The sequence below is a fragment of the Phyllostomus hastatus genome, unplaced genomic scaffold (assembly GCF_019186645.2).
Source record: "Phyllostomus hastatus isolate PE091 unplaced genomic scaffold, TTU_PhHast_1.1 phas_scaffold_555, whole genome shotgun sequence".
Lineage (NCBI taxonomy): Eukaryota > Metazoa > Chordata > Mammalia > Chiroptera > Phyllostomidae > Phyllostomus > Phyllostomus hastatus.
The window spans coordinates 713,128-740,745 of record NW_025334036.1 but is presented as its reverse complement, the minus strand read 5'-3'; the positions used below and the strand labels follow the sequence as shown (position 1 = coordinate 740,745).

At 49.8% G+C, this 27,618-nt stretch overlaps 2 protein-coding genes across 2 annotated transcripts in view; one reads left to right on the top strand and one right to left on the bottom strand.

The window, feature by feature from the left end:
• Positions 1-582: 582 nt before the first annotated feature.
• On the bottom strand, positions 583-4,887 carry ISL2 (ISL LIM homeobox 2). The gene is made up of 6 exons (XM_045825070.1): positions 4,766-4,887; positions 3,826-4,015; positions 3,443-3,702; positions 1,799-2,082; positions 1,100-1,267; positions 583-699 (listed from the first exon to the last, which is right to left on the bottom strand). Exons 1-6 carry the CDS (start codon positions 4,821-4,823, stop codon positions 583-585), a joined length of 1,077 nt encoding a protein of 358 aa, XP_045681026.1. The 5' UTR covers positions 4,824-4,887.
• A 10,313-nt stretch (positions 4,888-15,200) lies between these two features.
• ETFA (electron transfer flavoprotein subunit alpha) overlaps positions 15,201-27,618 on the top strand; it is a 48,770-nt gene continuing 36,352 nt past the window's right edge. Inside the window, exons 1-4 of the mRNA XM_045825098.1 lie at positions 15,201-15,406; positions 23,299-23,445; positions 25,868-25,949; positions 26,052-26,134. Of these exons, the coding sequence (XP_045681054.1) occupies positions 15,368-15,406; positions 23,299-23,445; positions 25,868-25,949; positions 26,052-26,134 (351 nt within the window). The 5' untranslated portion in view covers positions 15,201-15,367. The remainder of the gene's footprint in view (positions 15,407-23,298; positions 23,446-25,867; positions 25,950-26,051; positions 26,135-27,618) is intronic.

The following is a 27,618-nucleotide window of genomic DNA, read 5'->3' as shown; positions in this document are numbered from 1 at the left end:
CGCCGGGCCCGACCCGCGGCGCCGGCAGCACACAGGAGCAGCCTCGCATCCGGTTATTCTTTATTTTTTTTTATTAAGATGAAAATATCCGTCCCGCTATGAACTGGCTGTTCTTACAATAAATAACAATAACTTACGTTCTGTTCGTCAAAGGCTCACACGCTCTGTCCTCCGTCGACTGATAAGTTAAACATTGCTCAAGGTAAGTCTCGTGTCTACTTTTTCCAGCAATCATGCGCTTTGGGGGGGGTTGAGGTCCGCTCCTCTCGGCTGTCCCGTCCTCTCCCCGCTGGAGCCCCGGGGCCGCGGGGCCGCGGACGCGGGGAGAGGAGAGGGCCCGGTTAACGCTAGTAAATCCCAAATTCTGGTTCTGAGAAAATACAAGTCCTCCGAGCAGGGTTCTCCAGCCTGGCGAAAGCCGGTGCGTCCTGGCGCCCGAGGCCCTCTTGACGCTTCTCTCTGTCCTTTCTCTTTAAATAACAATAATAACAATTACAAAGGCGAGAGCTGTCGGCGGGCAAGGCCTGAGCGCGGGCGAGTCTCATGCAGGGAGCATGCGCGGTCCGCGGGCTGGGGATCCCCTCACGTCTCCACCGGACTCGGCACCATGCTGTTGGGCGTGTCGGGGAGCTGCGAGGACAGGGAGGTCACGTCGCTGCCAGAGGAGTTGCCCAGGGAGCCAGACTCAGAGAAGGAGACCTGGGGGCGCCAGGTAGGGGTGGTGAGGACGCGTCCGGGCCGGGGCTCCGGGTAGGACGCCCCCTGGGGACGCGCCGCAGGCTGGGAGCAAGCCCTCCGGAGACGGCGGACGGGTCCCCAAGCGCACTCAGGGGTATTAGGGCGGGGTTTGCGGGCGGGTTCGTTCCTTCGACCTCTCCCGTGAGCGCGTTAATCCAGGGAGATCTGGTTTGCAGCGAATTGCGCGCAGGGGAGCAAGGTGCGGATGCAGCCTCCCCCCACCCCCCAACCACCCGGCGGCCTCAGGCTGTCCCAGCAGGTCACCCACGGGAAGCCCCCACCCCCACCCCCACCCGGCCCTGGCTAAATCGCTAAATCCAGGCCGGAGTCCTGGGGTGGCTCGCGCAGGCTGGGGCCTCACCAGCTGCTGGAAGGCAGGTTGGTCCAGGTCACTCTGCAGCGCGAACTCGCTGAGAGTTTTCCACGGTGGCTGGTACGTCTGCACCTCGACCGCGCTGCCCTGTACGGCGCTCTCGTGGCGGATGGGGCTGCCGGCCACCAGCGGCGTCCCAGTCAGTCCCTGCAGGCTCTTCGGGACAAGCAGAAGTAGGGGGGCGGGGCGCGCTCCGGTTAGGTCCCGAGTTTCCCGCCACCTTTGAGACCGAGGCCCCGGGCACTGGCTCGCAATTTGCAGGCTGAAGCGGATTGTGGGGAGACGCGCGAGCTGCCGCACCCAGGTTGGGGAGCTCTCCTTCCCCTGCAAAGATACCCCGGGCCCGCAAACCCGCCACCACGGGCCGGTCTCCGTGCCGGGAGCCACAGGCCAAGGGAACGCAGCCTCGCCAGGTGCGGGGAACTCGACCGGCCCGACCTGAGCTCCAGCGACCCCAACTCAGGTCGGCCGCGGGGGCAAGGAGACCCCAGCTCAGACACAACAGCTAAGGAGCCCTGAGTTCCACAGAAAGCGCTGCGCTGAGGGCACAGGCACAAGCCCTCCGGGGAGTCCCGTTCCCCCGCTCCCCCAGAGCCTGCCCAGCACAGGGCGCTCAAAAGCGGCACCAACCCGAGCCCCGCCCCCCCTCCACCCAAGCCCACCGCCGCTCGGGCCACGGTCCCTCACCGTCTTGTCGTTGTGCTGCTGCTGCTGCAGCTGCTTCATGAGGATGGATTTCTTCTTGTCCTTGCAACGCTTGTTCTGGAACCAGACGCGGATGACCCGCGGGCTCAGGCCGGTCATCTCGACCAGCTGCTCCTTCATGAGCGCGTCGGGCCGCGGGTTGGCGGCGTAGCAGGTCCGCAGCGTGTGCAGTTGCTTCTCGTTGAGCACCGTCCGCACGCGAGTCGTCTTCTCCGCCTGCTTGTGCACGTGCGGGCGCAGCGCGGGCTGCCGGCCGGGCCCGGGCTCTGCGCGGAAGGGGCGCGCGGTGAGCGGAGACTCGGTTGGTTGGCTGGCCCGGCGCCCCGCCCGCCCGCCGAGCCCTCCGCCCCGCTTCGTTTCTGTTTTATTCTGCGATTTCGTTGTACCGTTGGCCTCCCTTCCGTCACTTCGCCCCACCCGGAAGGCGGTGCCCCTTCCCGAGTCCCCGACCCGCAGTGCGGAGCGACCTCCCCGAGCGCAGAGGTGGCCGCCGCAGGCCGGGCCGAGCCTCCCGCACGCACTAGACTTTTGGGTGCCCGCGGGGACGCCAACGGCCGGGGACAGGGGACAGGGGGCGCCCTCCGGAAGAAGTGCGGGTGTCGCAGGAACGGCATGGAGGCGCCCCCGGGGTCTGGCTGTGGAGGGAAGGGAGTCCTGCGGAGCCCCGGCGCCCTGCTGCTCGAATTTGGGGGCTTCTCGGCCGCTCCCCGGGGCCCTCCGGAGGCTCCCCCCTCGTACAGGGGCCCGGCCGCGGACACCGGGTCTGGGCGCGGCTCCTCCTTCAAGGCTCCAGGGTTCCCCGCCCAGCCTTCGCCTGCATTGCCCTCGCCCGGCCTCGGGTTCTCTCCACCCGGGTGGACAGGCCCCGATGCCCGCGGCCCGCGACAGGCAAAAGGGAGGTCCGAGCCCGCAGTGCCCCGGCCCCGGCCCCGTCCTGCTTCACACCCGCGTCCGCACCGGGCCTGCACGGCCGCGGGTTCCTGCCGCAATGACTCGGGGTGTTCCACCCCTCCCCGCCAGAGATTTGCGGACAAATATTTACGAACAGCTCGTCCAGCCCGAGCGAGTCGTTGTAAAGGGGAGGAAAAGGAGGGCAGGGACGGGAGGCGCGGCGCCAGACCACCCCGCACCCGCAGACGCCGCGGCCGGGGACGCGTCCCGCACAGGCCCTCGGCCTCACCCGGACCCACAGCATCCCCTGCGGGCGCGGGGGTGTCCTGGGGTCCCACCCTCCCCACCGGTGAGCATTTCGCCAAGTCGTACATCAAACTGGGCCCGAAAACACAGACACACACAGACGCGTCCGCTCTGCGTCGGGTGGTCGGCCTCCGGAGCCGCCTGGCAGGCTGGGCGCAGCCGGGCGCTCCTCGTCCACGGCCCAGCAGCCCCCTCTCCTGCTTCCAGCCCCGTGGCCCACGTGTCCCGACGGAGAACAGGGTTCTCCACACGCGCGCGCGCGCTCATATACACATCCAGGCTCGCGGGAATCCACAGACGGTTTCCCCGCACGGACACCCAGCCGCGTTCCTGGCACGCAGCTCTGCAGCCGCCCAGAAACGCACACGGGACAGCTTCCAGTCCCGGCGCGACAGTCTCCGCACACGGCCTCCCGCGGACGCAGCTCACCTGGCAGATGTAAGCCGCGCGCCGGGAGCGGGCCTGGGCTCCGCGGGCTGCCGGCTCCCGCGCGCTCGAGCAGGAGGCCGTGGTCCGCGCGGCACAGCAGCTCGTGCTCCCGCAGCGAGAACTCGTCGCCGGGCAGCAGCTGGCGGCTGCACACGGAGCAGCGGAAGCACTCGACGTGGTACACGCTGTCCCGCGCGCGCATCACCAGATCGCTGCTGCTGAAGCCCACCTGGCACTTGGCGCACTTGATGCCGAACAGCCTGAGGACGCGGACGCGGGGCGGGCGGTCAGCGGCCCTCGGGACTGCGGGCCGCGCTCGCTGGGGCGGGGGCCTCCGTCCCGAGGGCCGGCTCCCGGCGTCCCCGGGGTCCCCGAAGCCTCACCTGACATAGTCCCGTTTACAGTAGGTTTTCCCGTCTCTCACGAAGCACGTGCACGTCTCGTCCAGGTACTGGCTGCACTCGGCGCACTTGAGGCAGGCGGCGTGCCACTCGAGGTCGGGGGACACCCGCAGGATGAACTGGTCGTGGATCTGACTCCCGCAGCCCACGCACGTGGCTGTGCCTGGCTTCTCTGCCGGGAAGGGCTCGAGTCAGGCCCGGCTGCAGACCCGCCTCGGCCGCCCTGGCCCGCCCGGCAAGGAGAAGGAGGCGGACTTTCTAAAGGCCCGGAAAATTGGGAACGAAAAACAAAACAAAAAACGATTTGTAAAGCCTTCCCTCCCCGCCCCCCCCCCAAAAAAAAACACAATTTAATAACATTCATTTGGATGCAGTCGTTTTATCGGTTTCGTGCTTCGCTAGACGCTGATGTCGTGGGCGAGCGGAGAGCTCACGGACCCTGAGGCCCTGCGGACCCCCCGCCGCCCCGCGTCCGCACCGAGCGGGACGCCCGCCTCCCTCCCCTGGCGGCGCCCGCAGCCCCGACCACCCGCCGGCGTGCGCACGGGCTGCTCGCCTCCTCGATGACATTTCTCGGTTTAAATGTCCCAGGTCAAGGTGGAGAAACAGCCCTTGCTTGGAAGAACCGAGAGACCGGCCGGCCGGCCAGAGCCCCGCACCCCTGAACCCCATCGAATCGCCTTAGCGCAAAACAGAAGCCGATTTCGCAGCCCGAGCCCAGCCTCGCACGCAGGCTGGGGAGAGAGGATTTAATTATGAGTTAGAGCAGCAGGACGCCGACGGGGCAGGCACCCCGGCTTCCCGCCGCCCCGCGCCCGGTCCCACAGAAGCCACTTGTAGAATCCGCGCCCCATTCTCCTGCAGCAGAAGCCGCGCACGTTCCGCACAAACCCACCCGCACCCACGCCCGGAGAAGACTTACTCTTGCAAGGATCCCCCATGGCACCCAGGAAAGGATAATGGAGAATGATATCCACCATGCAGACGGACGCGTGTGCCGAGAGTGCGCCGGGCGGAGGACGGGGTCGCGCGCCCCGCCGGCTCTTTGCTAACTAACTCGGGCCCCACGGACTCGCAGGACCGACCGCACCGGCCCGCACGCCGCATTACGTCAGCACGCAGTCGCCGGGCTGGGCGGGGGCGGGACCTGCAGCGTCACCAGCCTCCCCAGAACCAGGGTGCGGGGCGGCGGCAGCGGCGGTGGGGACCCGCCGCCGCGGGTGGGCGGGCGGGCGCCCCGGGTGGGAGGCGGGGGTGGCCCGGGATTGGCTGCAGGGAAAGGGGCGACCTGATTGGCCGGAGCGAACAATGGAGCGCAGCCCCCTCCCCGAAATCTACTGGGAGCCTCCCGGGCCGGGGCCGGGGCCGGGGCGGGGGCCGGGCGTCTGGGCCGGACCCCGAGTCCGCCGCCCTGCGCTGCCTGCGGGGCGTTCGGAGCGCCTTCGCGGGCGCGCCGGGGTGCGGAGATGGACACCTGGGGAGTGCAGGGCGTCTCGCCTATAAATGCTCCCTTTCGTAAATAAAATAAGAATTAAAAACCCACTTTTTCGGGACCAGCGCTGGGGAAAAGAGCGGTGTGCTTGGGCAGGACCCCCGCGGTCCTGCGGGTCACCTTCCCCCTCTCCTGCTCCTTTGTTCTCGGGGTCCGGGGCGCCGAGGGAGGGCCGAGAGCCACCGCGGGGCAGGGGCTGCGGGCAGAGGAGGAGCATGGGTAAACTCCGACTCCCCGCCGGCCGCCGGGGGGAAACTTCTCCAAGCCGGAGCACTGGGTGGGGACGCAGGCGCGTCGGACCGAAGACGCTCCCGGGTCCTATTCCAGCCTCGAGGGGCGGTTTCTCTTCGGGGAGGGGTGGGGTGGTGTTTTGACACTGACTCCCTCCATCCTCGCCCCCACCCCCCACAGCACAGCTCCTTCTGGAAATAACGCTGGGGTCGGGTGCGTTTCCCACTTCCAGAACTAACGATTTTTACAGACTCTTCTGTTTCACTTCACAAACCAACGTAAAAGCAAGTGATCGAGAACAGTTGCGGGGCGCCGGGTAATTCACTGACGGCGCCGCGGGCCGTCCTTCCTCAGAAAGCCCGCGACTTCGCTGCGGAGTCCAGGCGTTTCCTTCTTCCAAAGACGCGGCCGTGGGTTCCGTTTGGGAGTGTTCGCAGAGAGCCCATGAATTATGAAGACTGGCCCGCGGTGGCGGGTTTTTTTCCTCCTAAAAGGGATGCGCGGACTTGGTGCGCGCCGGGACGCGGCGCTGTGAGCGCCAGGTGACGGACCATCGCCCTCGGATCCCGCAGCCGGGCCCCGGTCTCTGCGGGCCCCTCAGCCCTTGTGCTAAACACCTAAGGCGGCCTGGCCCCGAGCTCCGGGCCGCGCGCCGGGCATGGCTGCGGCCAACGGCGCGGGGAGAGGCTTTGCGGAGAGCCGGGGCCAGGCCTCGGTGCGCACAGAAATCTCTGCTCCGTGGCGACCCGCGGCACAGTGGGCGAGCGCCCACGCGCCCGCGCTCCGGGCCGCTCGGTCCGTGGTCTCCCGGGGCTTTGAGCACCGCCACCGCCTTTGCAGCGTCTGGGCTTCTTCAGGGTCCGGTTCTTCCGCACAGCGTCCCAGCGCGGTGCCAAAACAGGCCTTTTCTTGCGTCTTTGGCCACTGGCGCTCATGATGAATGTGTTGCGGCAGGCTGGGGGTGGGGAGGATGCTGCGAGGTTGAGAGAGAGGCGGGCATCTGTGGGGGTGTCTGCGCCAGGCCACTGTGACCGCGGGCTCATTACTTTACTTCTCTGTTCCTCAGTGTCTTCATCTGTAAAATGGGGGATAAGATTAATAGCTACCTCTCACAATAGCTATTGTGAGAATTAAACTATTCTCTGGACAAGGTTTACAACAAAATCTGGCACGTAGTTGAGTGCGCGAACCATCCTTCTGGCTGTATCTTCAGGTTGGGGGCCTCTCTGTGCGCGGTGCCTTTGCTGTGGGCGGTGCCTGTGTGTACCCGGGCCCAGGCAACTCCTTCGGCTGCAAGCGCGCACCCACACCCGCACACAGGCGCCCCTTCCCGTTCTTACCCACCCAGGAGACCTCCGCCTGCACGGAGCTGTTTTCTCTCCTGTTTTTCGTGGAATCACCTGTGTGGGGAGGAACGCGGGACGTAACCTAGGTGCTCATCATCGTCATCATCATCATCATCATCATCATTTCTAACGTACTGGACTCTACTGGGGCCACCTTCACACATACGGCTGTCCTTATCCTCAACAATTCTAGCAAGAAGTTGCTGTTAAAGGTATCCCTATTTCACAGATGAGAAAACTGAGGCTGGGAGAAGTTAAGTAGTTTGTCATAGGTAACATTGCTAGTGGAGCCAGGATTCGAATCGCACTCTCTGTCTCCAGAGCCTGCCTGAGGAGTCCTTACACCCCGCCTCACCTCTGGGGCGCTCCCAGATGGGATGCCACAGGCACCACACAGGCAGGACACAGGCCCCTCACAGAGGGAGCTGCTGCACGAATACTCACCACGAGTATCAGAAAGAAAGCAGAGGTCCAGTGACCTGTGCCCCAGCATGTAAGTGGCAGAGATGGAGCTGGAACCCAGGTGCCTGGGCCCAGAGCAGGGCTTTCCTGCCGGAGTCCCTGGGGACGGGGGCACCAGGCCTCTCCTCTGGCTCCTGCCCCATCTCCCCGCTGCCTGACACCCCTGGCCCCGACTTTTCTGTGGGGAAGTTGGAAGTGTTGTATTGAACAAACCATAAGGGGCTTGGGCATTCACATCAACACTTGCCAGAGTATTGGGGGGGTGGGGGGGAGGCACCACGTTTCAGAGAAAGCAGCTGAGGCCTGGGAAGAGGAAGGAGCTTGGCAGGTGGGTCAGCCTCCAGGCCAGCGGATATCCAAGGCCCTGCTGTCCCCCAGGCACTCTTGCCGACCCCCACCTAACTCCCTTTGGGCAAACAGGTAGCCAGTGCACTGCCGGGCCCTGACAGGCACTGAGCACCTGCTGCAGGCTGGGCCCTGGGCTGAGCCATCGCGGACCAGCTCCCTTACAGCACAGGCAACGTGCCCACAGACCGGCCCCGCCCCTCGAGCATCCCAGAGACTAATAAACCAAAACCAATCACAGATCAGTACAACTGCTAAGAGGGGGGCTGAGACTCACACCCACCAGTCCATGAGACCAGTTACGAACTGGTGCTCCTTCAGTCTGTCCAGGCGGGAACGGCCCTGCTGGCCCCTGTTTGTCACTTCACTTGCAGTGGGCGTGTGTCAGCATCCATCTGCAGTGAGAAACCCACTGCCTACAGGGGGGGCAGCAGGGCCACTTCACAGGGGCGCCGAAATGACCCCTTGCCTGCCTCCCCCACCCCCACTTGTACCGTATGGGGGCCTTTGTTTCTTCTCAATCCCATGCTGGAGGGAGCTGCCAGGGTAACCCACCAGGCCTGGATCTTGGGAGGGGAGGGGCCGTGGGAAGGAGCTGTGCCTGGTGGCTTCTGGGAAACTTGCATCTTCCTGGTGTTTCCGGAAGGTGGAAGCCCAGCTGGCCTGCTGACCTGGGAGTGGTTCTCAGTGGTCTGGCAGCTCCTCCATCTGCAGAGATGTGCGGATGTGTTGCCGGTTTAGGTTTTGCAGACTTTGGAGCTGGTTACAGCCCCTTTACTAGTCACAGATACTTGCCTTTTCCATACTGAAACGAGTGAAAAATGGTTTATCGTTATGTATTCTCAAATGTGAGGAAGCATCTTCATAAAGTTGTCATAATATCTTAAAGATTTAGAAGGATATCTTTTATTCTTTCCGACACACATTCATAAGGAGCTAGAATGTGTGTGTGTGTGTGTGTTTTTTTTCTTCACGACAAGGACCAACACACTCATGTCCTATTTTGTGTATTTGTCCTCTTGGAACAAATTGGAATTATGAAAGGCTTCAAATGCTTGGCTGTAATCAAAGTCCATCGAGCAACCATTTTTCAAAGGAACCTTTAAAGGATCCTCTTTCACTGGAAAACGTCTTCTGGAGGCTGTAGCCACCAGCAGGTTCCAAAAATAGATACTAAGTGAGGTAATAGAATTCCGGTTGTCAGCTCCCCTCCGGCGGGATTATCCGATGTCTAATCGCAGGCAGATTGTGATCCATGTGACTGCCCAGGGGCCTTAATCCTATTCAGAGGGCGTCTAGTCCGAGTTTCATCTGCTCCATCCGGATCATTGGGTTGGAGGCAGCAGAAAGGCAGCTTGGACCAGATTTTGCCGCATCACGGTGATGAGGTCTATTTTGATCAGCTTGAGTTATGGACAATATAAATTATTTATAGCCACTTTAGAGATGCCTTGTGCTTGTAAAGACCTTCAGAACAAATAATGGCACTCCTCTCGCATCTCACGTAGCCGAATCCTGGTGCCCACAACTGTAAAGAGCAAGGGAGAGCAGGGATTAGAGGCTGGCGGACCCATCCAGTACTGAGTGAACAGTACGAGGGGCAAGAGGTTGAGCTGGGCCGGTAGAGGAGGCCGGCTGGTGCTCACGGAGCAGCCCTGGCCCCGAGGGTTTCGCTCCAGGTGGGAAGATGGGCCGAGACTCCGGAATGCCCAGGAGCCACAGGAGGCAGTAAAAGTGGCGGTGAGCGGCGAGGCTCAGACAGCTGAGCACAGAGAACTCCCCGTGAACTAGAGAGGGCCCCACTTAACCAAATAGCCCTATAAAATAACTCTATTTTTGTTAAAACTTAAGTGATAGTCTCCAAAAATGCAAACAAAGGCTCTCTTTCAGATTAAGTTTATTTTCTCTGAGAAGGAGAACTATAGCAGTTTTCTGTTCTTTGCAAGTTTTAAAAATTATTAATTGTTGTGACTCTACACTACGATTTTAGAGGGAAAATATCCAAACTGATACTTTTTTTTCACAGAAAGATAAAGTGAGTCCTGCATAACCAGGGGAGGCCTCAAGAGTGAGGTGGGGGTGGAACTGGTTTTGTATGACAGTGGCTCTCAGGCTCCTGGAATTCGGGAACCAAGAGAGAAACAACAGGGTCATCACATGGGGGACCACCGCTCTCCCATGATGCCAAGGAACACGTGAAAAAAACCCACAACTACTGTCTATTATCATAATTTCATGTAGGAGGAAACATACCAACACCAGAAAAGAAAAACCCAGTTTCAGAATACAGTCTTTTCTATTAGGCTCAGTGAAAAACTCATTACATCATCCCAGTTTTTCTCGCTGGGCTGCAAAATGCTAAAAACTTCATCTTGGGATGAAGATTGGGAACCGCCGGGGCAGAGTCTTGAAAACGAGGAGGATGCACCCGGCAGCAAAGCAGGGAGGCAGGACTGAGCTCCACATGGGGGCACCATGGGGGGCCTGGAGCATCTGCTTGGGCCTGGAGCAGCCGTCACAGTTTCCTGGGGTGAGGGGTGCAGTGTGGAGAGGCCCGGGGACCGAGTGGTGATTTAGTTCTTAAGGGCTCCATCCTGGATGTCACCAGGAATCCCTCCTCTAAGCCGAGTAGGACATCACCCCTGCCCTTTCTCATAGAGGAGTAGACTCTGGGACAAGTCTCTTTCATTAAACCTGTGGCACCGGAGATGGTATCAGGCTCCTGTCAGCCAGGGGCTCTCGAATCACAGAGTCCTTGGTGCCCTGAAAAGGCTGGTGGAGGGCATTAGAGGGAGGGACAGCCACCCAGTGGGACCTCAGTCGGTGTCTCTCGGGCACCTGGGCCAGTGAAAGTCCTAGTGTCCATTTTTGCCGGTGGGTATTTGTGAAGATAGGCATGTTTTATTAGGCTCAGAGTAAGACTTCAATATTTATGTGTACATACCCAGCTTCACTTCAGCATTATGCAGGCTCGTGACATGCAAGATTAATTTGATAATGTAGGCAAGTTCTGTTGCCATTAATCCCATGAATCATACATGTCTCCTCGAAGAGCCTGAAATATGAATATTTTAACACAAGTATCAGGAGAGTAAAATGTCACTAATTGGGACAAACCAGGAGAAGATCAGGGTGTGTTCCAGAAGATGTCAGATTCAAGGTCACCTGATATGCTGTAAGTGCATCATTTTAAACACCAACAAAATTGACAGCGGGTGAGTCAAGGGAAATAAAGTCTCCATCTCCATCACTTTTGCACAGGCGGGGCCCGGGACTTCAGAGCCTTATTTGTTAGGGCACCTGTACACGCAGCCAGGCTCCAGAAGAATACTTTTGAAAAACAATGCCCTTCACTTGACTGTGGCCACCTTTAACTTTCTTCATAAATTCTCATCTTCCAAACTAAAAATTGCAAAAGAATGTCCCAACTTAGAATTGTCACATTTTGAGAGGGTTTGCCTACTTTCCCAAGTGTGAATGTCCTGGATTTTGTCTGTATCTCTGATTAGCACCATCTTCTTTTGTGAAGTTTTTTTATTTGTTTCTTTCTTTCTCTTGGGGAGAAAACATATATATATATATTTTAAACAGTGAAATTTTTTGTAACTTTATTTTTCAATCAAAGTTTATATTCACTAATATTTTCTATTAGTTTCAGGTGCACAGCAAAATGGTTAGCCCAATCGTATACTTTCCAGAGTGATTCCTGATATTTCTAGTACCCACCTGGCACCATATATGGTTATTGCAGTATTATTGACTATATTCCCTGTGCTATACTTTACATCCCCATGGGAGTTTTGTAACAACCAATATATACTTCTCAATTCCCTCACCTTTTTTACCCAGTCCCCCAGCCCCTCCTCCTCTGGCAACCTGTCTCTACATGTCAGTTTCAATTTTGGTTGTTTATTTTGTTCTTTAGATTCCACATATAAGTGAAAACTTATGGTATTTGTCTTCCCCTGACTTATTTCACTTAACGCAATACTCTCTAGGCCCATCCATTCCGTCACAAATGGTAAGATTTCATCCTTTTTTATGGCACCATTCCATTGTATGAACGGACACAACTTTTTTATCCACTTATTTTTTCCCTGGGCACTTGGGTGGCTTCCATGTCTTGGCCATTGTAAATAACGTTGCAATGAACATAGGGGATGCATGCATTCTTCCAAATTAGTGTTTTGGATTTCTTTGGATAAATATTCAAAATTGGAATCATTGGGTCATGAAGCAGTTCCACCTTAAATTTTTTGAGGGCCCTCTGTACTGTTTCCCGCAGTGTCTGCACCAGTCTGCATTCCCACCAGCGGTGCACAGAGGGCTCCCTTTTCTCCACACCCTCACCAGCACTTGTCGTTTCCTGATTTATTGTTGACAGGCATTCCGAAAGGGGTGAGGTGACATCTCATCGTGGGTTTAATTTGCATTTCCTTGATGATTAGTAATGTTGAGCATCTTTTCATAAGCCTATTGGCCATCTCTATGTCCTCTTTGGAGAAGTACCTGCTCAAGTCCTACGTCCATTTTTAATTGGGTTGTTTGTTGTTTGATGTTGAGTTTTATGAGTTCTTGACAAATTTTGGACATTAACCCTTTATTGGATGTATCATTGGCAAATTTCTTCCGTTCAGTAGGTTGTCTTTTTGTTTTGTTGATGGTTTCCTTTGCGTGCAAAACCTTTTTAGTTTGATGTAGTCCCATTTCTTTATGTTTTCCCCCCTTGCTGGAGCAGCTATGTCAGAAAAAAATATTGCTAAGAGAAACATCAGAGATGTTACTGCCTATGGAAAACATCTTTTTTGAGCACCTACTATGGGCTTCTAGAATGCAAGCCCTTATGGGCAAGGACTGTCTATTTTATATTTCCTGGGCCCAGAAGAGGGCCTGCACATAATAAGTGCTCAATAAATGTCATTAGTGGTGTCCAGGTGGTTCTGCTGGGTGCTTTATACATAGGTGGCAGCCAGCCTCCAAGATGACTTTGGATTTTTCCTGCCTCCTGTTATTTTCACCCTTGTGTAGTCCTCTCCCACATTGTACCAGCAGTGGTTAGAGTGACCACTTAGAACACAGCAGTCATGATGACGTGTCACCACGGAACTTAGGATATAAAAGGCTGCAGCTTATGTCTCTCTGTGTTGGTTTCTCTGATCATGGCCTTTGGGAGAAGCCATCCGGATAGGTCCCATGGGGAGGAACTGAAGTCTCCTGCCAACAGCCACGTGGTTGAGCTTGGAAGCCAATCCTCAATCCCACTCAAGTGTCCAGAGACTGCAGCTATGGCTGGTAGTTTGCAGTTGTGAGAGACTATGAGCCAGAACCACCCAGCTAAGCCACACCATGATTCTTAACTCTCAGAAACAGTGTAAGATAATACATGTTGTTTCAAGCTGCTACATTGTGGGAGTAATTTGTTACACAGCAATATATGACTAATACAACATATAATTTCTCACATTTGTCACCAGATCCCTAATAAGGAAGACACTAGCAGTACTCTGACCAATGAAGACACAGAAGATCAGCGGAATTAAGGAATTTCTCTAAGACATCTCAGCTAAAAGTAGAAAAAACTTGAAACAAACCCAGGTCAGACAACTGCTATCTCCGAACAAAAACATCACATTTTCCTGCTCAAATAATCTTACCCTTAAAGTTTCTCACTCTGTTATCATTTGGGATTTCAACATCTGGTAAAAATAAGAGCAGAGATTATTAAAAATATACCAAGGGAAGCTGTTTGTGTAACCCATAAATGTTCGAGGTTTTACGGTCATGATTTTTAAACAGAAAAAATGACAACACATGGGAAGGAACAGATAAGTTGAAAGGAGAATCCGCAAGAGGCACTATTAAAATCATCTGCAGATATTTTTGGCACAAAGAAGTCCTGTAGGTGGACATGGCTAAGAAGGTTGGTCCATTTTCATGTGCTCTATTTAGAAAGACGGAATGCTGTGGCAAAATAATTTCTTCTTGAGAACACAGGCAAGCCTTGAAAATATGAAGCCAGTTTTAAGACTATGGGCCCACCCTGCTGATGTGGCTGGCTGTAGCGTCGACCCGGGTAACAAAAGGTTGCAGGTTCAATCCCCAGTTGGGGCACCTACTGAAGGCAACTGATCAATGTTTCCTTCTCACATCAATGTCAGTCTTTCTCTCTCTCTTCTCCTCCTTCCCTCCTTCCCTCCCTCCCTTTCCTCTCTCTCTAAAGCAATGAAAAATGTCCTCAGGTGCTAATTTTAAAAAGTTATAATAAATAAGAAATATAAAACATTTAAAAGAAGAATATAGTCCCATTTCTATGTGGCCTATGTTGAAGCAGAGGGGGAGACCCCCCAGAAGCAGTAGCCTGGGGTCCAGTCTCCAGCAGCTTCCAAATCTGAAGTGGAAAAGTGGGCCTGCTGTGCAAATGGAGCTTCAAGACAAATCCCCGGGTCTCCCATCTAGCCAGACTGCTGTCCCCAAAACACTTACACAGAAATTCTGGAGCAACTCTGGAAAGTGGTGACTTTGAGCCATGTCTATGGATAACAGAGAGAACTGAAGGTTGTTGAGTATGTTCAGCTAAGGTGTGAAGCAACTCCTCATTCACGGAGTCCTGAAAACGGGTGGGTGGAGGTTGGTGTGTGAGATGTATTCCAAGACCTTTGTAATTAGTAACAGTTAAATTACTGGCTCTTTCGAATCATGTATTAAAAAAATGAGAGGACTTATGTTGTGGACATGAAGGTTTGAGATGTTCAGGAACATAGAGGAGATTCTGGGGAGGTGATTTTGTGGATGCAACAGATTTGGCCAGACAGGCAGAAGTCGGGGCAGGGCGGGGCGGGGGGACCGCCCAGGGGTAAGAGAGTGGACACAGAGAAGGGCTAGGATGGGGCCCCAAGTTACACGCCTATTCAAGACCTTTCCAAATCCGCTCTTCCAGCCGCAGCTCCAGCCGTGTCCCCTTCTCCTGGCACCACAGAGGCCTGCTCCTTGTCCTTGCACCTTCCCGCCTCCATCTTTCCCTGTTTGTGTCCGCAAGGTCCCAATTCAAATACCACCCATTCGGTGCATCCCTCGGCTCATAGGACTATGTCTGCTCGTATGTTTTCTCCGGATTCTGGTGAGGTCAACATCTTTTTTAAAAAATTTTTATTGACTTTATCAGGGTTACATTGGTTAGAACATTATGTGGGTTACAACTGTACAGTTCTGTAATACATCATCTGCAACATTGTATTGTGTTTGCCACCCAAAGCGCAACACCTTATGCAGCTTCCCCCGATGCAGCACATTCCCCGTAGTTGGAAATTGGGTTACAGGTGGAGCGCTCGTGACTTCTAGGAGCGAGAGGGGCGGACACCGGAGGGCGGGGAGCCAGGGAAGTGACGTCATCGGCGCAGAGGCGGGGCTGGCTTCGCGGAGGGTAGCCTCACCTTTGCCCCACTCCCAAGCTCCGCCCCTAACTTTCCGCCGTTCCCGTTGGCTACCCGACAGCCCGAGGAAAACCGCGAGCTCGTGCAGCGCGCCCGTGGCGTCCGCTCTCGTTTGCGCGTCTCGCGAGCGTTGCCGTGACTGACTGAAGCCGGGCCGCCTGGTGCGCGTCCTGCTACCGTGAGGCCGAGGCTGCTTGAGGCGTTCGGAAGCGGCGACCATGTTCCGAGCGGCGGCAACTAGGCGGCTGCAGCAGTCGGTGAGGCTTCCCTGCACGGGAGGGCCCGGCTGGGCGCGGGGACGGTCCCTCAAGCTGCCGGTCCCGTGCCGGTGTCGGCGAAGGTCACGGGCTCCCACAGACTTGACCCGCCCTCGCGCTGGCAGGCCCCGCGCCTCGCGGCCTCGGGCCCCCGAGTCCGGGGCGGCCGCGCGGGGCCGGGGTCGAGGGCCGCGGCCGGTGACCCCGGGGCGGGGGTCACCGTGCGCCTGCGCCCTGCTCCTCTCCGGGCGCCCGGGTTCTCCACAGGTGGCGGGGCGGGCGGGCGGCCGCGTCCCGGGGGGAGGGGCCGGTCGCCGCTGCCTGCTCTCCCGGGGAGAGTTGAAAGGCGGAGTTCGGCCTGGGAGCCGACGTTTCTGGAAGAGTTTGACGTTTTCGCCGGGCGCGTTGTGGCAGCTCGAGTCCAGTCTCAGGTGTGGGGCGGAGGGGGCGGGGTTCTGGAACCCGCCGGCCGCGCGGGGGCGGGGGGTGGCGGGGCTCTCGTCCGTGACCGGTCGCGAGCTGACCGCCTTTGTGTCCGCGGTCGTGAGAGGGACTGAGGGGAAACACGGTTCCGTCCTGACGCTGTGGGGCCGCGTGGCGTGGGAAGTCACGGAGCAGTGTACGCTGCGGTTCCCGTCGAGTTTCCTGATTGACGGTCAGGTCCCGGGAAAAACCGGGGTTGCTCCCCCGGGCCAGAGACTTCCCTGAGGCGTGTTCCTGTCCCGGCCTGCGTCTCCGCCCGCCGTGGGGTCTCCGTCCGGGGACACCCCACGGCGGGCGGTCCTTCTGGGCATCTGTGGGCCCTTTCTTGTGTGTGTTTCTTCTTGCGTGGGAAAAGTTCCCGAACCCCCGCCCCACGCCCGCCACAAAGGTCAAACCTGCTTCCCTCAGGTCGGGGTTCATTCGTCACCCCGAGGAGATTTTTTTATTTTTATTTTTTCAGTCAGGGGATCTAGACACACAAGTTCGAGCCGTGGATTTGGGCAAATTCCAGGTGTCAGAGCCGGACTCGCCAAAAGGACTCAGCTGTGCAGTAATTGGGAGGTGGTTGCGTGGACGGGCGCGGAGTCAGGCCCAAGTGAAAGGAATAATCGTGATGGCGAGGGTTTAGGACTCGTTTCGTAGAGCTGACATGAGTGGGGGTGGTATTATTATTATTATCATCATCATCATCGGTATTTGTCTTTGCCCGGTTTTTTATAAGCTTTTTTAAGTTTCATTTTTCAGTTACAGTTTACATTCAGTGTAGTCATTTTGGTTCGTTTCAGGGGTTCGGTGACGGTAACCTTAGTTGACTCAGGTGTTGCTCTTCGTGTTTCTCCTCGTGATTGTTAACTGCTGGGCGGGGAGATACGTTGAGACCGTGTAGCTCCTCAGTCCGCCCTCCGCTGCCCTCCATTCACCACCTGGTGGTGATTCCTGCCCGAGCGGTGATGACCGTGGTGGGAGACGGTGCTTTCTCCGATTTCACCATCCCTTCTGCATTTATTTGCCTTCTGTTGCAAGGAAGAACATTTCCTTCTTGCCCATTCATATATTTATCTTCGGACTTATGGATCCTCGTTTTATTTAGTGGGTTATAACCCATTACCACTCTTAAGTTTTGTATTTTATTTTAATTGTTCAAGTTACTCTTAAAATTGTTGATGCTCAGGTTTTCCCATACTTCTAAAGGGGGAGTCTCTTCACTTTGGCAGCTCTTTAACTTGTATGTATGGTGTTCTAAAGTCAAAATTGCTTATCTGAAATCCTCAGTCTTGAAATTTAACACTACTAAACTGTACACTTAAAAATGATTAGGATGATAAATTTTGTTTTTTACCACAATTAGTGGGGAGGGGGGAGGAAACACCTTGAACTGTTAGAATGTAAATTGAATGACTTGCATTTGGTATCTAAGTTCATTTCCAGTTTTTTGTTATTTGTGCCCTTGAGCAAAGTGCTTCATCTTTGGGGGGAGCTCCTCAGTGACACCTGTGAACGAAGGTGGCATTTTACACGTACAATGAAGAGCCAGAGGACACACTGAGGGGAAAGTGAAGCAACACGTCAAGGTCATTTGAGTGTCCCTGTTACTGTGTTCATTGTCAGACAGAGAGGCCTATCTGTAATAATTCAGAAGCCGTGAAACTGATGTGGAGGAACATGACATTTTTCAGAGTCCATGGTTCATGTTGATGAATGAGATTGAACTCTGTAATTCACATGCAAATTTTAATTTCTTTTGAAAGAAGAAAGCCAGCCAATTTTGATGTGGTTTTAAAAGATTTATTGCGTGAGGTGAATTCTGTAAAATTATGCTGCCTGCCAATGTGTCTGCTAAGGGGCATGTCTGTTTTTTAAATTGAAGTAAATTGACTGTTTTTAATATTCAATGTAATTTCTACTCATCATTAAAAGTTACCATATTTTATCACTATATAGGTTAAAGTAAGTTATTTAAGTACAGAAATATAATATACATTTCATTACAAAATGTATGTTAAAATAGGGATTAGGTGACTTTATATCTTTTTTGGTAGAACCAGAAGATATTTTATAGGTTATTCCTGCTCTTAAATTTTTGAGTAAAGAAGCAAAAAGACCCTCACACCCACCCCCTTCTTACCCCACTTAGTTTTTAAACATAGTGGGGGACATGGGTAAAGTAGGGAGTTGGATTCTAGCTTTTGGCGGGGGGCAGTCTTACTAACACCTTTGGTGGTTTACTGCATATAGTTAAAGCCTCAGTGGAACTCCTGAGCAGTAAATCTCCTTGGCTGCTTCTAAAAGAATGAAAAGCTAAAGCAGTGTCAAAACTGTTAAGGTTTATAAGAGAAGGACCAAAATGTGTTCACTGGACTTAACCATAACATGGGTTGGTGGTGACTTTGAAGAGATTGGGTTCAGTTTTGCAGTGGAAGTGACAATCATTTTACTGTGACTAAAGGAGAAAAAGAGGTGGAGCAGTAGAGTTGGTGCATGTTAACATTATTTTCAAGAAGTTTGGCACTGAAAGTGGAGAGAGGACATCCCCTTTAAACCCAGCCCTCAAGAAGTTACACTATAGGCAGACCTCAGAGACTCAGTTCAGTTCCAGAGATCTGCAGTAAAGCCAATTGCTGATTATGAGGGTCTTGCCTTCAATCTGTAAAAATACACAGTGTCAAAGTATCGCAGGTTGGATTCCCAGTCAGGGCACATGCCTGGGTTGCAGGCCATGGCCCCCAGCAACCACACATTGGTCTCTCTCTCTCTCTCTCTCTCTCTCTCTCTCTCTCTCTCTCTCTCTCTCTCTCTCTCCCTCTCTCCCTCCCTCTCCCTCTCTCCCCCTCTCTCTCCCCTCTCTCCCCCCCTCTCTCCCCTCTCTCTCTCCCCTCTCTCCCCCTCTCTCCCCCCCCCCTCTCTCCCCTCTCTCTCTCTCCCCCCCCCCTCTCTCCCTCTCTCTCTCCCTCCTCTCCCTCTCTCTCTCTCTCTCCCTCTCTCCCTCCCTCTCCCTCCCTCTCCCTCCCTCTCCCTCCCTCTCCCTCCCTCCCTTCCCTCTCTAAAAATAAATAAATAAAATCTTTAAGAAAAAGATTTAAAAAATACACAGTGTCTGTGATGTGCAACAAAGTGAGGTATGCTTGTATGTCATAAAGGCCAATCACCTTAAATAAGGGTATGTGACTGGTATGTGTTTTACTGTTTGGAACTCAGTCTAGTCAGTAGTCTAGATAAGTTCTCCAAAAGCATGATGTGGTAGGTGTTTTAGTGATTTGACAAGTCTGTGCACTGTTCTTGGTAGGGTCACAGAAGTGCTTAGAAAGCTTCCATTGTGATAGGGCAGGAATTTCTGTGTTGGATATCAGGAAGGGGAAGCAGGCCCTTTCTGATGGCTTCAGTTTTCACTGTGAACTAGGCATTGAGGCTCTCTCCTGAGAGTAGGGAGAAGCCTGTTTTAGCAGTTTGAGAAACATCAGAAGAGGGTATTAGCAGTAGTGGCTATGGATAGTGCCAAGTCTGCCACGGTAACATTGCCAGGTACTTTTCAGGGCCCAGATAAGGCTGAGGACCAATAATTTATAGCAACACAATCTGCATACATTAATTTTGATGTAAGTAGCAGTGTTTTGAAGACATTGGGATTTCTTTCGGGGTAGTTACTATATTTAGTGTTTCCATAGTTATCTTGAAACACTTAGGACTTTCGTTCCTTTTCTCCATAAAAAAGAGGACCTGAATGGTATGTAAGATAACAAAATGACTTTTGTTTAAAAACCCTTTCAGTAATGGACCTGTACTTTTTGAGTCTTTAGTGGTATTCTATACCACTCTTCTATTTAAGTAGGATTTTAGGTTTATTGAACTTTTCTGAGCTGGAAGAGAGGTTTTTGATGTCTTTGTTTCTTTTTGACCAGTACTATTTTTTAAAAAGCAGGAGAATATTTGCTAAGTGCAGTCTTATAAGATTGACCCATATATAGAACTGCTAAAAATGATGGTGCTTTAATGTGAGTGGTAATTTAAAATCCAAATTCTGGGATCCAACAACCTGGACTTTTAACATGGCTTTGCTTCCTAGCTATTGTAGCCACTAAACTTCAATTTCCTCATTATAAATTCAGGGTAATAATAGTACCTACATCATAGAGTTTTTATAGTTTTAAATAAGATGATATATATGTGCACACACACTCTCCCTCTAATATGCACGTACATATACATATCTACATATATCCCCCCTGGAAGTTCTATTGGGTTGGCCAAAAAGTCCATATGGTTTTTATCCGTAAAATAAAACACATTTTTCATTTTCACCAATAATTTTATTGATTTGGATATTTTGAGTATGTTGGCTATCTCCCACTATTGGTTTCTAGTGAGTGGAGGCTGGGGGTGTTGCTAAATATCTTCCAATGCATAAGACAGCCCCACAGCAGATAATTATTTGGCCAAAATATCAATAGTGCCAAAAAACTGCAAACTACTTTTGGACATTCGACCAGTCACAGCACCTTCTCCATACACTGCACAAATTTTTGTGTGTGTGTTTCAGTAACATTTTTACCTTCCCTGAAATAATAAAGTATAATATGCTGAAAATGTTGTATATCTTCTTCCATCTTCAGCATTAAAATGGCTGCCCCCAAATTCACCAATTTTGATGTCTTTTTTAAATGCACGCTGATATGACAGCTGTTACAATACAATCTAACAAAAGTTTTTGAATGAAGTTAAAGATAACTAAGCACTGCTAGAGATGTACAGAAAAAACTAGTCAAACTTTTTGGCCAATCCAGTAAAAAGCTTGAGGATTCCTTAGGAGAACTGCCTACCTAAATAATCTGTTGCTAGAACTATAATTTATAGGAAATATGGGCCTTATGCCATGAGATCTTGGATTGATTCACCAAATGTTGATGGAAATCTCATGTTTTTTATGGTAAATGATGTGTGAAACATAAATTCAGTGTCTGATGTATATCGGTAATAGTTTTTTACTAGCAATTCTTGTGAAATGAGATTTAAATAATTATACCATTAAAAAATATGCCATTGGGTCCTAATTACAAAGTTCTTTACAAGATACTGTGCTTTCCTGATTTAAAAAAAAAAAGTACCATATAATTGTACAGACATTTATTAGGAAAAAAAAAGTTGTATTAGACCCTGGGGATAAAAAAAATGGACAGGTGTGGTATATGCTTTCTAAACTTTCATTCTATCTCAGGAATTGTGAATTCTTGTGATTTGCTCTAACTTTGGAGAACAGGATTGTCATTCAGCATTAAAAGCATGCCTACCTCTTGATCTATAACTTTTAATTCTGGGAATTTGTTAAAAGAATCTTAATGTGTATAAAGATTTCTAGGCCTTCCTGTAAGAAGGCAAATTTTTTATTGTAGAAAAGAAAAAGTCATAAAACAGGTACTTGATTTGGCAACAACAGAAATCTCATTTACCCCCCTTCCTTGAACCCTTTGAATAAACAAAAAGGGAGGAAAAAAACACATGAAATGTCATCAACTGATATCCAGTGCAGTGGTTCCTTCCTTTGTCATATCCTCCTATGCTGTCCTCTTCCTCTTCCCACCCTCAGGTTGGTCTGCCTCTTGCCTCACCATTTGTACCTGTGGAGGTGTGCCATCAAGTCTCTGACCCCTAGCTCTGGGACTGTGGTCAAGAAGGAACAGAGGGGTTTTAGAGGGCTGAGGAGAAGGTTGGGAGGATCTAGTTGGGGCAGGCTAGAGTGGGGAGCCTGAGGAGAGCAAGGTAGAGGGGTGAGTGGTAGAGATAGGAAGCTTGGGGGAGGAGGAGCCCCTAACTTGTCGAAGGTTGAGAAGAATCTGGCTTAGCCTTCTGTGGAAGCAGAACTACTGTGGCCAACTTTCAATCAGAAGGGTCTTTCTGTACTAAAAGGAGCTCCCATTTCTTGAGGATGAGTGCAGAAATTTAGTTAAAAGGATGGTCTTTGCATTGTTTATAATAATAAATTATTAATAATCAAAGCGCTACAGAGACTGGTTAAATTGGTATGCTTAGATGCTATGCTCATAAATAGTTGAAGAATATTCAAATATAGCAATTGATGTTTACAATATAATAAATTAAAAAATGTGTTTTGTAAATGAGATGTTGACCACCAACCATTAAAGACCTGTGCCTGCCTTTCCTTCATTCATACCCTCCTTAGAAATTTCCAAGTCTGGGTCGATTTTTTTAAAAAGATTTTTTAAAATTTATTTTTAGAGAAAGGAGAAGAGAGGGAGAGAAACATCAATGTGTGGTTGCCACTCATATACTCCTACTGGGAACCTGGCCCACAACCCAGGCATATGACCTGACTGGGAATCGAACTGGCAACCCTTTGGTTCTCAGGCCAGCACTCAATCCACTGAGCTACACCAACCAGGGCTGGGTCAATTTTTTATTATGCTTTTCACTCCAGCTCCAGATCCAAATGTTATCACTGAATGAAGCCACACTACCATGCCATTCGATCATCAGTGCCTCTTTTTCTCACTGCCATTTCCCACAAAGATAGTGCCAACATTTGCTTCTCTCCTCCTGCCTGTGGTGCCCTTCTGCATTTTTCACATGACAGGAACATTTAAACTTTCTTTTGATTGTCTACTTTATGACCTGTATCCTCTAATTCTTTGTGTATCTTTGTTAATTGAAAAATTATTCTGTCTTACAATTGTTTGTTAACAAGCCATATTTCCCTTGACATTTTTGATTGGAGGGACCTTTCTCATTCATTTTTGTGTCCTGATGCTTGAAGTCATTCTAGATGACCACAGACTATTGGTGGTCTCTTGATAGTCTACAGTAGATATGGCTAGATACTGGTCGGCTCCGACAAGCTTTTCTACAAGCTGCTTTTTTGATTTTGGAAGCATACTTGAACAGTTGAAACCCCAGCAGAATTGCTGTGTGGTTTATAGACAGATTTACATGATCAGTTATTTTGATATTGAGTGCATTTTATCTGAAGCAGTAGAAGTCAGTGTGAGAGATTGCAGAGCCATTATTTCTGGATATACTGTGTCTTTAGCAGCATTGCTGCAGGTGAGTGGGATTGGTAATTCTTACTTTGATAGTCACATCTTCTGCTTAAGGATTTTACATTTACACATATTGAGTTTCTCATTGAACATAGGCTAGTGGGAAAATTGTTTTGAACTAATTTTTAAAATTTTCTAACAGAACACTAATTTGCATTTTTGTTCTTACTAGGTATGAATATTGGTAATACAATGATAGACACAATAGCCCAATTTTTGCTATTGAGCAAGTGTTGCAGAAATACATTTATAGAACTGAGTAACTGAGTGTTGTGTACAGTTTTCTTTAAAGCATACGTGCTTAACAATCAATAAAAAACATTTCTATTATAACATTCGTTTCCATTTTCTCCCTCTTTTTAGGCCTTATTGCTACGATCTCAGAGTACCCTGGTAATAGCCGAGCATGCAAATGATACCCTAGCACCCGTTACATTAAATGCCATCACTGCAGCCAAACGTCTTGGAGGTGAAGTGTCTTGCTTAATAGCTGGAACCAAATGTGACAAGGTGAGAAATTTTTAAGGTCAATCATAGCAAATATAATCTCCATCAAGAGACAGGGAAAGATGGCAACAGAGAATTATGGTGAGGACTGTAACCCAAACTGGGCTCTAATCCTCATTAAATGGCCAATGTCACAACCATTACTATGTGTGAAAAAAACTAAGTTTGCTCACTAAGCATTTTATCTTTTGAAATGGGGTAGAATACTTGATTTAGTTCCACTGGCACCATCATGTGCCATCAGGTACCAAGTAGAATGATAATATTTGAGTCCCCTTAAAGGTTAATAGCCGATTCCTTTTTTGTATTGATGAATATACTTGCTAATTGCTTTTAATTTCTGAAAGTGGTAAATCTGGACAAAGTTCCATGGGTGTTACTTTTTAATTGGTGTAAGGAGGCAAATGGAATTAGTACTATGCTTTCCAAGTGGTGGTCTGTGTGAAAAGTTCTTCGTTTTTGTTGTTGTTGGAATAAGACAGTGACAGCTTTGTAAACTAACCCTTGGCTTGCGGGGTCTGTAGCATGGGGCTGCAGGGCAGTTGAGATCATGCTTCAGTAAAGCTTATGCAGCAAGAGCCTCCAGTTCCCACCCACACCACACAGGAGTTGCTGACTGTGTGCCTGGGGGCTTGGACCTCAAAGGAAAAACTCCAAAGACAGCATGTTTCTTTTTCTTTTTAGACAAATTTAGTTTTTATGAAATGACATTGATGCAGACCATGTGATATAATGAGATTCAGAATGCTAGTGTCACATCTAATTTCTTACATGAAACTGATACCTTGAAAGAATGTATTCTAGCAGGTCTGGGGTTAAATTATATGGATTTCTTTTCCTAAAGCCTGCTAACAGCCACTGAATCTTATATCATTGATACTAACCGCAGTGTATGATGATAGGGCTGTGGTATCTTTTTGGTTGCCTGGCTTTCAGATATACAAGTTCTGGGTTTGATTGTTTATTTGCTGTGATTTTAATTAGTTATTCTAACATTATTTTTAAAATATTTGAAGTGCTATTTTATTTATACTACTTTGAGAAAAGTCAGAGCTGAAATCACCTTCTGTTGAGTTATAATTTTATTATCATGTCACATTCTATTCTTAAAGAAAAACAATCAGTGTCTGTATGGGAAGACCGTTCATACCATAGGCAGATGCCAGTTCCATGCTGTCTTATATAGCTATTCGGCATAAGCAGCAGGTGATGTTTCCGTGTAGTGCCAGAAGCTTTTGCTGATAATAAAAAGATGGTTTTGCTAGAACAAAGTAGTCTGCCAGTGAATACTTGATTCAGCAGAGGTACTTGTGCACTGCATCCTTTCCTCGGTGAATCTTGTTGAAACCTTCCCGTCCTCTGAGGAGGGGAGGCACGGCCTTTTATGCCTACTCGTCAGTGAATCAGCATGGAGGTAAACACGAAGACAGAAGACTATAATATGATCACTGTGTTTCTGCTGAAGCAGAAGCCAGCCATGCTGCAATTAAAGAGACTAGAAGAGGAATTCTCATTGCCTCTGTACGCAGGTAATCTTGAGTGGTCAGAAGGCTTTCCCAGAACCCCAGGAAAAACAAGGAACTAAAATCTGTACCTTCATTATAGAAAAATATATATAGGTAGGCAGGAACTCAATGGTTGACAATGGACTGATATAAAATTTCAGTCTCACCCAGATTCATCAATTTTAGATTTTATTTATTTTTAGTTTTTAGAGAGGGGTGAAGGCAGGGAGAAAGAGAGGGAGAGAAACATCAGTATGTGAGAGAAACATTGATTGGTTGCCTCTTTCACGTGCCCCCTCACCCACCCAAACAGGAGACTGGGCCCGCAACCCACGCATGTTCCCTGACCAGGAATCAAACCAGCAACCTTTTGCTTTGAGGGCTGATGCCCAGCCAGTCAAGCCACACCAGTCATGGCCAGATTTGCTGATTTTAATATCAGCAGAAATTATTATTGCCAAATAAAGTGCCATGGCCTATAGACTAGTATGGCTGGGTCCTCCTGTCCTTTACCCCTAAGAAGCCCTATGTCTGAAATGTGTTGGCTGTGTTGTTATTTTGAGAGACAAAGAGAACCTAACCATTGCTTCATTTCACCATTTCTAAAATGATGAACTTGTACTTGCTTTGAGTGAAAGGTAAAGCACGCAGTTGACAACTAAATTTGAATAGAGAGCTTTGTTGATTTTGGTTTATCAATTAGTACTTTTTTTTTTTTGGTTAAGGTCAGTTGGTAGTAAGATCAATTGACATAAGATTTCCTTTGTTAAAGAATATTTTTTATTCATAAGTATCCCTTTTTTGATGAGAACAATTTTTATAGTTGGCCATTAAGGCTTTATGCTCTGTTGTTATTTGTAGTGGTGGCTGTGTTTGCATCTTTCTGTTCGATGGATAACTAAGAACTTTTAAAATCATAGGTGGCGCAGGATCTCTGCAAAGTAGCAGGTGTAGCAAAAGTTCTGGTGGCTGAGCATGATGCATACAAGGGCCTTCTTCCAGGTAAGTTTTTCCAGTGGAAAAATGCAATGTCTGAATGATTTCTTGAATGTATGAATATGAAAATATTATGAAATGTATTTAACAGATGTGTTTGATTCTCAGAGGAACTGACACCATTGATTTTGGCATCTCAGAAGCAGTTCAATTACACGCACATCTGTGCTGGAGCATCTGCCTTCGGAAAGGTGAGCAGATTGAGGGTGTGGGCCCTGCTGTCACTGTTCGCAAGGGTTAGGTCTCATTGTGCCACAGCTGTACAATAGACCATGTTCAGAGAGCCAGTCCTGTCTTTCTCAGTGTGGTGGTTTTGCTAAAATTTATTCCAAGATTTTGTTATGACTTCTGTGAAAACACGATCTCCTGGTTTTCAAATTTTGTCAGAGACATCTCTGTTCTTTAAAGATTTTGTCATAATTTATTAGAATGCTATTCCGTGTTTTAAAATTTTGTCATGGATGCTACTTTAAAAGATTATTTTCTTTATGAACAAGTTGAACCATCTCTGTGTCTTTGAATGTCATTTGTATTAGTCACCCATCTTAAGAGATAGTTTCTTTAGGTGGCTGATGGTTATTTAGAAAGGCCAAATTCTATCAATATCTACTTGGAGAATTTGGGAAGGGCTGTGTGGGGTCAAAGGCATTCTTAAGGTTAAAAAAAAAAAGCTGTAATCTGATGATGTGCTTTCTGATATGTCTGACAAAGAATGGTCTGCATGAAGTTTTTCTTTAAAAAAAGGGCAAGGTAGGGGGAGCCCAAGAGAAGGACTTTTGTTGGTGGGTCTCTCTGGGGCCGTGGGTGTTATTCCAGCTTTCTTTTCTTTTATTCTCTTGTTAATAAGGTGCAGTTTTTAGTTTTTACTTTTTAAGATTATAAATTCAGTTGTGAACAAACACATTCTTACTATAAAGGATGCATACAGTACAGCAGTATGCAGAGCAAAGTATCAAAGTCCCCTTCCTTATTCCTGACTTCCTCTCCCCTCTTCACAAAGTACAAGTGTTAACAGTTGTACATTCTTTAGGCCTCTTTCTGTGGATTTTAAAATTATAATACAAGTGTAATTTTTTTACCTCTAAAATTGGATAACATGGCATGAATTATTTTGCAACTAGTGGTTTTTAACTAAGAGTATATCTTGAAAATATTTGCTTATAATGGGGCTGTCTTTTTTTTTTTTAGGCTCATAATATTCCATATTTAGCCAAGGATGGATAATTAGGTTGTTTCTGATGTTTTTCATTTATAAACTTTGCTGCAAGGAAACGTCCCAGTACATGACATCTTTTTGTAAATGTGCTGATATTTTCTTACTTATTTATTTAATTTATTTTTGTATTATATTTTCTTCCCATTACCATTTATCCCCCCTTATACCCTCTTCCACCTCCAGCTGCCCTTCTCCCCCTGAAGAGAGTTCCGTAAGTGAAATAGCTCAGTCAAAGACTGTGCTTGTAAACTCTGGATGTATGTTGTTAAATTGCTCTCTTAAAAGGGTATCTGTTTGCACTCCAGCAGGCACATGTGAGAGTACCTTGCCCGAACCCGGTGCTGTGCATTTTAACATTGCCCCTATATTGTATTTTTTTTAAATTTTGCATTTCTCCAATTGATAGTGAATCATGTTTATTTATAGTTTTTGTTCATTTTAATTTTTCATTTGAATTGT

Excerpts from the sequence above, each read along its gene's own strand:
- ISL2 (XM_045825070.1), bottom strand. The coding sequence starts at position 4,823 with ATGGTGGATATCATTCTCCATTATCCTTTCCTGGGTGCCATGGGGGAT. Across the intron at positions 4,016-4,765 it reads CATGGGGGATCCTTGCAAGA|AGAAGCCAGGCACAGCCACG; the intron begins GTAAGTCTTCTC and ends CCTTCCCGGCAG. Across the intron at positions 700-1,099 it reads AACCTGCCTTCCAGCAGCTG|GTCTCCTTCTCTGAGTCTGG; the intron begins GTGAGGCCCCAG and ends TGGCGCCCCCAG.